Below are 11,839 nucleotides of genomic sequence, written 5' to 3'. Positions count from 1 at the left end.
TGCAGGGTAGGTACAGGGTGTGAGCCCAGCCAGACACAAGTGACTGAAACATCATCCCTGAAACCCCCAGGGTAGGTACAAGGGGGCAGAAACCGATTAAGATGTCACAATGCTTAAGATGTTTCAGGTTTAACGTAAACATAGTTGCATTTGAAAGTGTGGATCCTGTCTTCCACTGGTCTTGGCAAGGCCAAGTAGCCTTCTCTGAAAAGAACCCTTATTTCTATAGTCAACTCAAAGTACTAATCACTGAAAACAGAAACTATCCCAAAGTTTATATTAACAAAACCCACAAGAAAGCTATAAAAATATTTTATTTAAATATTAAGAAAAAAAATTACACATACTTAAAATGATTAAAAGTTCCTATGTTAAACAAACACTAAAAACCCAATAATTTACACAGTGATAAAATCCCAAGACGGGAAAACACAAATCCTTTTGATTGGTCCTCCCCCTAACAAAACTATTATCAAAATGAAATTTTACAGGAATTGCTGAAGTTGGATTAAAGGCACATGACACTATCACACCTTTAAATACACAGCCAGTCACTTCATACAGTGAACTGTGACCCTTAAGGGCTCTATAATACTAGAATACAGTAGGCATCTCTATGAAAATTTGTTTAAATTTTTACACCAACAGTTTCTCCCATGATCCAAACAGATTAACATTGCAAATTAAGTTATTCCTGTCTTGAATAGAATACTTTGAGTCTGAAAAATTCGCTAATCACTTGAGTTTAGAAGTATGCAAATGAAATATAATTTATTCTGATTTCAGCTATAGAGTTATAAAGTTAAAATTCTTCCAAGGAAACCATTCACTTTGTAGATGCAAAAACACACTGTAGCTTCACCATTGTGTCTGTAGTGCCTTCAGCTAGCAGGATGTTAATCACTGACAGGCCCTTCCCCTGAAAGAAAATCCAAATGAGACAATCTATCTTAGACTGTTGGATTTAATATTTCAAAGCACAGTTCAATCTCCCCGTCTACAACACACTGTGGCTCTCTTACCAGGTATAATTTGATGTCAGCAGTAAATCAAAAGCATAGAATTAGCACCTCTTGCACACTTTTTCGGTAAATAAGAAGGTATAGTCTTCTGTTACTAGATTCACAATCTAGTGTTTTTCTAAACTATATTTATAATTCCCAAAAACATGGAAACAGTCACTACTGAACAGCCAAAGAGTCAAAGGAGAGAGGCTCAGAGGAGGGAACGTTTTTGTGGCAGCAGGTCAACAGGGACAGAAGCCGGACCGTGAGAGTCCAAACGGTCCCAGACACAGCACAACGTATGGAGGGGACTCCGCACAGCGGCACGTGTGCAAGCAACCATTTTCAGACAGATGACCAATGGGAGGACAGCCATTTCTCCTTTACATGGTTACAGGGACTTTCCTTACAAACTCCAAAGGGAGAACACTCTGTGAGCTCAAATATCAGTCATTTGCACCCCAGTAACTGAGCATATTAACTTTTACTTCTCTGGGCCCCAGTTTTCATACTCATAAACGGACACATGGAGTACATTTCCTCCGAGTTATGACATCAGCAACATGAAGAGAGGACTGCCTTTTTCACCAAGCCCTTAAGCATGCAGAGTGAGGGCTCTCGGGACATTCTTATTTAGTAAATGAGTTATCTGACAATCAGCAAATAGACCCCACTGTGAGGTGGCAGACCCAGGGACGCAGTGGTCTGTGGGGAGGCAGAAATTCTATAACTTGGAAGGAAAAGGCGATGTGCCATCCATCAGACTTTTATGCGGCAGTCAGGACAACTAGAAAACACACCTTTTTTCTCAATTGGGTAAAACTGCCCATTAATCCTACATTTCCATTAACTAAGAGTGATCCAGGCTTCCCAGATGGTGCGTTGGTAAAGAATCAACCTGTCAATGCATAAGATGCAGGTTTGAGCCCTGGGTCGAGAAGATCCCCTCGAGTAGGAAATGGCAACCCACTCCAGGATTCTTGCCTGGAAAACTCCATGGACGGAGGAACCTGGTGGGTTACAGTCCATGGGGTCACAAAGAGTCGGACACAACTGAGCTACTGAAGATGCATGCAAGAATGATCCAGCCAACAGTCATCTGCATAGAAGCTGATGGAAGTCGATCACAAGAGAAAATGGACTGATGTGTGAACTTATCTATAGTGGAAGGTACCCTCTTCATGAGATCTTGGACGGGCAGGGTGACTTCTCTAACAAGCAGCCACTTAGAACTAAATAATGCAGAAGGGAAGGGATCACAGTCCCTTTCATCCCAGAGTTCCATGGGCAACAGCTTGGTGCAACCATGGCTGAAATAATCCACTAGTCTGTTACTGCTATGTCTACCTGTGGCTCAGCTGGTAAAGAATCTACCTGCAGTGCAGGAGACTTGGGTCCCATCCCTGGGTTGGGAAGAACCCCTGGCGAAGGGAAAGGCTACCCACTCCAGTATTCTGGTCTGGAGAATTCCATGGAGTGTATAGCCCATGGGGTCATGAAGAGTCGGGCACGACTGAGCAACTTTCACTTTCACTGAAAACTGTCATGAGAGACTATTTCCTTATTAGAATTACAATTCCAGAAATCTTACCTTTAGAAGTCATCCAAGGAGTGAGGTCAACATTACAACCCCCATAAACTGGGTAAACAGCAGCAGTGGAGTGAAAAATGACCACACGTGCCATAAAGCAACATTGAAGCTGAAAAGGACAAAAAACCCACACCATTGACAACTGTAGCTGTACTTTATACAAATACACTGTACCGTAGAATCTAGATTTAGAAGACTCACTTTCTACCCAGGCTGGGAAAGTTCATTCAGCTGGTAACTTTACTTATATATATACAGCGTCTCAGATATGTGATTTAGCCAATATTGGAAATATCACGACCTGTTCACAAAGTACTTGGAACTGGAATCACTAAAGCTCGTCTAATGGGCGCTGGGCTGGCTCAACAGAGACATCAGTCTCTTAAAGTTAAGTGTCTGTGAAGGAACATGAAATAAAATGACCATAGCCTGGTTTTACAATCTCACACACCACCAAAATATCATGAGAGAAAAAAAAAAAACAAAAAAAGATGGCTATTTTCCCATTAGAAACAGACTGAAAAACATCTATAAGCTGCTATTAAATTTTCCATTGAGAAAAACACTATTCCTGTCACCAAGGTAAGAATAAAACACTTTCTGAAGTGCAAATGATTTTTATAGACCACATTTTTTAAGAGTTAAAGCTAATAAAGGAAAATTATAGTCAATTAAGTGTTTCAGAGAGTTGATGATTAATATATAACACTCTGACAAGTAGAAATTTAATTAACTATAACCCTACTGTGCTAAAAATAAAGTAACATTCTCAGGGGTGATGTTAGCCTTCTTAAGAAATTGCTGAATAACACACCTGTCTACACTTGTTCCTGAAGAGTTAATAATAACCACGTCACAATGTAACATGTCAAAAATCCATAAACTTCAACTACATAAAATAAATCACAGAAAAAATACATTTATACTGAATACTGGAAAAGACCCTGAAGCTAAGAAAGATTGAAGGCAAAAGGAGATGCGGGCAGCAGAGGATGAGATAGTTAGATAGCATCAGTGACTCAACGGACATGAATATGAGCAAACTCTGGTAGAGAGTGAAGGACAGGGAAGCCTGGAGTGCCGCAGTCTATGGGGTCACAAAGAGTTGGACACCACTTAGCAACTAAACAACAACAAATGTACAAAGGTGTGTGGTTTTCCCCAAACTAAAATTCCATTAATATAAAGGGAGGAAAAAACCCTAAAAGGCCATACACCATGTTCAATATAAGTTTTCTCACTGGCTGGCAGGAACCATGGGATTTACTTCCTTTGTGTTTTTCTGTAATTTACAGATTTTTCTTTTGTGAGAAAAGTTATAAAATACTTTTATAAACATAAAAAAACCATTTTTTTCATTGACAATGTATTAATTTATGAAAAGGGATATTCAGTTCAGTTAAGTTGCTCAGTCGTGTCCAACTGTTTGCAACCCCATGAATCACAGCATGCCAGGCCTCCTTGTCCATCACCAACTCCCAGAGTTCACTCAAACTCATGTCCATCAAGTTAGTGATGTCATCCAGCCACCTCATCCTCTGTCGTCCACTTCTCCTCCTGCCCCCAATCCCTCCCAGCATCAGAGTCTTTTCCAATGAGTCAACTCTTCACATGAGGTGGCCAAAGTATTGGAGTTTCAGCTTTAGCTTCAGTCCTTCCAAACAACACTCAGGACTGATCTCCTTCACAATGGACTGGTTGGATCTCCTTGCAGTCCAAGGGACTCTCAAGAGTCTTCTCCAACACCACAGTTCAAAAGCATCAATTCTTCGGCATTCAGCTTTCTTCACAGTCCAACTCTCACATCCATACATGACCACTGGAAAAACCATAGCCTTGACTAGACGGACCTTTGTTGGCAAAGTAATGTCTCTGCTTTTTAATAAGCTGTCTGCTGCTGCTGCTGCTAAGTCGCTTCAGTCGTGTCCGACTCTGTGCAACCCCAGAGATGGCAGCCCACCAGGCTCCCTCATCTCTGGGATTCTCCAGGCAAGAACACTGGAGTGGGTTGCCATTTCCCTCTCCAATGCGTGAAAGTGAAAAGTGAAAGTGAAGTCGCTCAGTCGTATCCAACTCCTAGCGACCCCATGGACTTCAGCCTTCCAGGCTCCTCCGTCCATGGGATTTTCCAGGCAAGAGTACTGGAGTGGGGTGCCATTGCCTTCTCCAAATAAGCTGTCTAGGTTGGTCATAACTTTCCTTCCAAGGAGTAAGCGTCTTTTAATTTCATGGCTGCAATCACCATCTGCAGTGATTTTGGAGCCCCCAAAAATAAAGTCTGACACTGTTTCTACTGTTTCCCCATCTATTTCCCATGAAGTGATGGGACCAGATGCCATGATCTTTGTTTTCTGAATGTTGAGCTTTAAACCAACTTTTTCACTCTACTCTTTCACTTTCAGCAAGAGGCTTTTTAGCTCCTCTTCACTCTCTGCCATAAGGGTGGTGTCATCTGCATATCTGAGGTTATTGATATTTCTCCCAGCAATCTTGATTCCAGCTTGTGCTTCTTCCAGCCTAGCGTTTCTCATGACACAATCTGCATAGAAGTTAAATAAGCAGGGTGACAATATACAGCCTTGACGTACTCCTTTTCCTATTTGGAACCAGTCTGTTGTTCCACGTCCAGTTCTAACTGTTGCTTCCTGATCTGCATGCAGATTTCTCAAGAGGCAGGTTAGGTGGTCTGGTATTCCCATCTCTCTCAGAATTTTCCACAGTTTATTGTGATCCACACAGTCAAAGGCTTTGGCATAGTCAATAAAGCAGAAATAGATGTTTTTCTGGAACTCTCTTGCTTTATCAATGATCCAGCGGATGCTGGCAATTTGATCTCTGGTTCCTCTGCCTTTTCTAAAACCAGCTTGAACATCAGGAGGTTCATGGTTCACGTACTGCTTGAAGCCTGGCTTGGAGAATTTTGAGCATTACTTTACTAGCATGTGAGATGAGTGCAATTGTGCAGTAGTTTGAACATTCTTTTGCACTGCCTTTCTTTGGAATAGGAATGAAAACTGACCTTTTCCAGTCCTGTAGCCACTGCTGAGTTTTCCAAATTTGCTTATTGAGTGCAGCACTTTCACAGCATCATCTTTCAGGATTTGAAATAGCTCAACTGGAATTCCATCACCTCCACTAGCTCTGTTTGTAGTGATGCTTTCTAAGGCCCACTTGACTTCACATTCCAGGATGTCTGGCTCTAGGTGAGTGATCACACCATCGTGATTATCTTGGTCGTGAAGATCTTTTTTGTACAGTTCTTCTGTGTATTATTGCCACCTCTTCTTAGTATCTTCGGCTTATGTTAGGTCCATACCATTTCTGTCCTTTATCAAGCCCATCTTTGCATGAAATGTTCCCTTGGTATCTCTAATTTTCTTGAAGAGATCTCTAGTCTTTTCCCATTCTGTTGTTTTCCTCTATTTCTTTGCATTGATCGCTGAAGAAGGCTTTCTTATCTCTCCTTGCTATTCTTTGGAACTCTGCATTCAGATGCTTATATCTTTCCTTTTCTCCTTGGCTTTTCACAGCTATTTGTAAGGCCTCCTCAGACAGCCATTTTGCTTTTTTGCATTTCTTTTCCATGGGCATGGTCTTGATCCCTGTTTCCTGTACAATGTCACGAACCTCATTGCATAGTTCATCAGGCACTCTATCAGATCTAGGCCCTTAAATCTATTTGTCACTTCCACTGTATAATCATAAGGGATTTGATTTAGGTCATACCTGAATGGTCTAGTGGTTTTCCCTACCTTCTTCAATTTAAGTCTGAATTTGACAATAAGGAGTTCATGATCTGAGCCACAGTCAGCTCCCAGTCTTGTTTTTGTTGACTGTATAGAGCTTCTCCATCTTTGGGTGCAAAGAATATAATCAATCTAATTTCGGTGTTGACTATCTGGTGATGTCCATGTGTAGAGTCTTCTCTTGTGTTGCTGGAAGAGGGTGTTTGCTATGACCAGTGCGTTCTCTTGGCAAAACTCTATTAAGTCTTTGCCCTGCTTCATTCCATATTCTAATGCCAAATTTGCCTGTTACCCCAGGTGTTTCTTGACTTCCTACTTTTGCACTCTGAGAGGAGCTGCCCCACACCTGAGGTCAGGGATGGCAGCCGAGAGGAGCAACCCCATGTCCAGGGAGCAGTGGCTGCACGGGAGCAGGAGGGCTGAGAAGAGCTACTCCACATTCAAGGCCAGGAGGGGCAGCTGTGAGGAGATACCCCTCATCCAATGTAAGGAGCAGCGGCTATGCTTTGCTGGAGCAGCCGTGAAGAGATACCCCACGTCCAAGGTTAAGAGAAACCCAAGTAAGACGGTAGGTGTTGCGAGAGGGTATCAGAGGGCAGACACACAGAAAACTAGCAAATCTGATCATACGGACCACAGCCTTGTCTAACTCAATGAAACTAAGCCATACTATGTGGGGCCACCCAAGACAGGCGGTCATGGCAGAGATGTCTGACAGAATGTGGTCCACTGGAGAAGGGAATGGCAAACCACTTCAGTATTCTTGCCTTGAGAACCCCATGAACAGTATGAAAAGGGATATTAATTGTGGCATTTTTTATAACAGCAAAAGAATTTTTTAAAGAAATCAAGCTAGTTAAATAAATCATGCTATGTCCATGCAGTAATAACCATGTAGCCATAAAAATAATGAAGCACATCTACATGCACCCATACGGAGGAAATACAATCTCAGTGTAAAAAAAGATCACTTTGGACAACAGTTTGGCACTATTTACTGCAGCTGGAGGCATGCATACCCAGTAGGCCAACGATTTCCCTTCTAGAGAGACCTATACATACATATGTACACAGATGCCCAACAGAATTATACAGAGGCACGCATACAAGAATGTCTTGTGTATGTCTCGAACATATTACTTAACAGCATCACACATGATAACCTCAAACTGGAAACAACCCAAATTCTATCAAGAGCAGAACGGATCAACTGGAATTCAGTTATAGGATGGAATGCTGAACAGCAATGAAAATGAGCAACTGTTACGCACAACAATACAGAGGAATCATACACCGTGTTGCATGTAACAGCCAAGGATAAAAGAAGACATACTACAGCAACCCATCTCTATAGAGTTCAAAAAAACAGACACAACAAAAAAAGTAAGAGTGTTTCAGAGATGCAAAAGAAAGGAACTACCAGGAAGGTGGGGACAGTGTCTTCCTGTGGGCAGGAAGGAAGAGGGAATGACTGGGGCAGGGGGGCAGGGGAGGGGTTACAGTTCTCCTCCTGCCCTCGTTAGGGTTTACACAAAGGCTCACTGCATGATAATTCTCTCAGCCATACAATTTACATTCTTCCACTTTTCTGTATTAAACTTCACAATGAAAATGATTTAAAAAGCAAAATGCAAAATATATATAGCATATTACCATTTGTATTTTAAACTGCTATATAAGTAAAGAAAGACACTACTGAAAAGAGAATCAGAGGCTACTTTCTCATTATTCCTTTTGTCCCCCTGTTGAATTCTATACCATGTATATCACTACCCGATCAAACAATCTATTCTTATTAGTCATTCCAAAGGTAACTCACCAAATTCCTGCTACAATAAAAGTAGCGGTTGTAATAGGTATCAGTGCTGGATACTTGATATCATAATCTTCAATTCCACGATACCACTCCAGATAGACGATGCAGAAAAACGCAATTGACACGCTAACGAGCAGCAAGGCACTGCCGAGGAGAAACCAACTGTAGAGACAAAGTAACACCCTTCCGTCAGCCGCTCGTATGTCGTCTCTGAGGCCGAAGGGCAGAGTCTTTTCTGACACATCTCCAATGTGACACAGGACAGCTGCTGGCTAACCATACCAACGGCAGCAATCCCGTTCGTAATAGTGTACGTACCTGGCGAAGGTTTCGTAAGCTCTTTGCATACAGGCGGTCTGAACTGGGAGACCTGTGCCATCCACGGGGGGATAGCTTGGTTTTTCATGCTCTGCACCATTTTCTTGGCTGTACCTGTGTCTGGTGTCCCACCGGCCAGCTGTGACTCAGCCCTGCTACTAAAGCAAGTAAGTGTCTTTACAATTCTTCGGATCAGAACTTCCAAGCCCGTGTTCTGCAATTTTGCTCCCAACTATGTGCATGTAACTTGGGTGTAGACAATATGAACTACTTATAAAGGCTCTTCAGTTCCCTGAAGCTGGCCTAGACATTCAGCGACTGTTAAGCAAATATGGATGCAAAATTAAAATGATTTATTTTTTAAAGTGCTGAATGACAGCACTTAGCACATCAGGGATCTTAAGAGTTTTCATTAATAGACAAGATACCTATTTCTAAGAAGAGTGTCAACTGGGGAAGGGGCACAAGAGGGACCCTGTTACTCAATCCCAGGTTTCAGCAGGTCGAGGTCTAGTAGGAAATGGGTGAGAAATATGGGAGTGAGACGCACGAAAGGATGAAAAAGGAAGACTTTAAACACACACACACACACTCTTTCATAAACTAACCAACCAAAAAAGAACCCTTGTTACAGTAGTGCCTTTTCTTTAAAAATACAGGAAAAACAGCAGCTTTCTGGTTGTTTCTGAAGCTTTGAGTGTGAGATTAATAAATATTTCAACAGATACCATCAACTTCTCCAAGTCAGTCAGGGTTTCTTGGAATACTAAAAATCAGTTTGGAAGGAGTTAAACTGCCTGTCATAAAAGATTTCTAAATGAAACCCTCCCATTCCTAGACTATCTCCCAGTACTCCCGCAAGGGGCAATGGCTTTTTTCTCCTTCCAACTCCATCCAAGACCTGGCTCAGTGTATGTGAGGAACCCTCATCAGCTCCGGCCAGTCACCGGGATGTGGCCAGATCTGGAAAATCAGAGGAAAGAACCCTTTTCGAGGAAGCAGAAGGCAGCCTGCACGGACCACCTCTGGGCAGCACTCTCACGCCTTGGCTGCTCCAACTCCCCGTAAACTGAAGCCTTAGCCAAGAACACAACGCTGTTCAAAGTTCTCAGCCTCTGAGTGGGTGTTTCTGTCTCTTTTCCTCCAAGATGACACTTATTCGAGGACAGACCTATGACTTCCACTTCCTTTTCATGCCCCACTGTGCTGGTCTGGCGGTTGAGTCAGGCTCTGCCACACACACGGGCATGCTTCTTACTCCTGCAGGCACCCGCAAACATCTCACAGTGGAAGGAGCTATTCCTCACCCGCCATCTCCCTTAACTGCTAATACTTAGTATTCTCTTATGTAAGGATATAGAAGGTCACAAATAAATACTCTCATCTTTCCTAAAACCTCAAAGACACCCACCTCACGAGCTTGGTGCACAGTTGTGAGAGCTGGATGGTAAAGAAGGTAGAGCACTGAAGAACTGATGCCTTTCAATTGTGGGGCTGGAGAAAACTCCTGAGAGGCCCTTGGACACCAAGGAGCTCAAACCAGTTGATCTTACGGGAAATCAACCCTAAATACTCCTTGGAAGGACTGATGCTGAAACTCCAGGATATTGGTCATCTGATGCAAACAGCTGACTCACTGGAAAAGTCCCTGATGCTGGGAAAGACTGAGGGCAGAAGGAGAAGAGGGTGTCAGACGATGAGATGGCTGGACGGCATCACAGATGCGATGGGGATGAACTAGGACAAACTTCGGGAGATGGTGAGGGACAGAGAGGCCTAGTGTGCTGCAGTCCAGGGGGTCGCAAAGAGGCAGACAAGACTGGGTAACTCAGCAACAACCCGAGGTTGGGCAAGACAAGGTGCCCCTTCAAGGCACTCCTATGTCGTCCCACACACACTCGTACACTAACACAGTACATACCACGTGACCTGTTCATCTATCACAGCCTAAAATGAACCGGTGGAGGGTGAGAAACGTGCCTTGTTCATCACTGGCACCAAAATTGGACACACTTCAGGTTCTCGTTAAATATTCAGTGAACGAAGGGGCAGCTGATACGAGTGGTGTTTGAAGTGAATGTTCCCTCTTTTCCCAGCCAGCTGAGAGAGACAAAGGAGCCAGGCTGATGAAGATCTAGTGTCAGCTTTTTTTTTTTTTTTTTTAACTAATGCAGCTATGGAAAGAAGATGGCTTTGGTGAACGGTCACAGAGTGCTTCCTCACACTGAAACCCAGGAACAGACAGACTTAGCCACTGGCTTCAAGACACAGTGAAAACCTAGAGACCTTCTCATCTTAGGGTTGCCCCACAAAACGATGGTGCAGGGATTTCCCTGGTGGTCCAGTGGTTAGGAATCCTCCTTCCAATGCAGGAGACACGGGTTCAATCCCTGGTCAGGGGACTAAGATCAAACATGCCTCAGGGCAACTGAGCCGCTGCACCACAACTACTCAGCTCAAGTTGCTAGAGCCTGTGCTCACCAACAAGAGAGGCCACAACTAGAGAGAAGCCCCCACACACTACAACTGGAGAAAGCCATGCACCACACCGCAACGAAACCTCAGGGCAGCCAAAATAAAAAACAATTAAAACTCAAATTAAAAAAAAAAAATTTAAGAAAAAGAGATCCAAAAATACTAAAACAAACAACAACAAAAACTATGGCACAGACAAGCATCCCAGAATCTGCTTCCTGTGAGCAGCTGGCTCTGAAGAGAAAGAAGGTGCTGAGTTACAAGTCTGGTTCTCATCCCAAACCCCATCAGGAGGTCCAGCACCTCCCAGGGAAGGAGCAGTGATGGGGAGTGTTCGGGGAAAGCTCCTACTTGTGGAGATAAGTAAAGTGAACAAGCTCTCTCCCTCCCATAGTTCACATCAACCCCCCACCCCTGCTGTCCCCTGGCTGCCTGCTCCCTCACTCTCCTCAGGCGCCCCTCCAGCAGTCACTGCCCCTCCTGAAGGCCTTGACAGAGAAAAAGTGTATGCCCCCATCCCCAGTGAAAACACCTGATTGGCAGTCCTGTCTGCTTCTTTCTAGCCTCACTGAGGTGTGTGTGTGTGCCAGTCACTTAGCCGTGTCTGACTCTTTGGGACCCCATGGACTGTAGCCCACCAGGCTCCTCTGTCCATGGAATTCTCCAGGTAAGAATGCTGAAGTGGGTTGCCATTCCCTTCTCCAGGGGTTATTCCCAACCCAGGAGTTGAACCCAGGTCTCCTGCATTGCAGGCAGATTCTTTACCTATCTGAGCCACCAGGGAAGTCTTACTGATACTTCCAGACAAGTACACTTGCTCTCTAAGAGAACCACCCCTCCCGATGGAGCTCTAACGCTCACCAACACCTCCCCACCTTTTTCTGTTATC

At 43.7% G+C, this 11,839-nt stretch overlaps 1 protein-coding gene across 1 annotated transcript in view; it reads right to left on the bottom strand.

Annotated features, from left to right (window-relative positions):
• Positions 1 to 296: 296 nt before the first annotated feature.
• TMEM128 (transmembrane protein 128) overlaps positions 297 to 11,839 on the bottom strand; it is a 14,230-nt gene continuing 2,687 nt past the window's right edge. The window contains exons 3-5 of the mRNA XM_040238335.1: positions 8,161 to 8,319; positions 2,596 to 2,704; positions 297 to 920 (exon numbers count right to left, since the gene is read on the bottom strand). Of these exons, the coding sequence (XP_040094269.1) occupies positions 2,605 to 2,704; positions 8,161 to 8,319 (259 nt within the window). The 3' untranslated portion in view covers positions 297 to 920; positions 2,596 to 2,604. The remainder of the gene's footprint in view (positions 921 to 2,595; positions 2,705 to 8,160; positions 8,320 to 11,839) is intronic.

The sequence above is a fragment of the Oryx dammah genome, unplaced genomic scaffold (assembly GCF_014754425.2).
Source record: "Oryx dammah isolate SB20612 unplaced genomic scaffold, SCBI_Odam_1.1 HiC_scaffold_3, whole genome shotgun sequence".
NCBI classification, from domain to species: Eukaryota; Metazoa; Chordata; class Mammalia; order Artiodactyla; family Bovidae; genus Oryx; species Oryx dammah.
The sequence above is the reverse complement of the archived record's forward strand: the minus strand, read 5'-3'. Positions and strand labels throughout refer to the sequence as shown.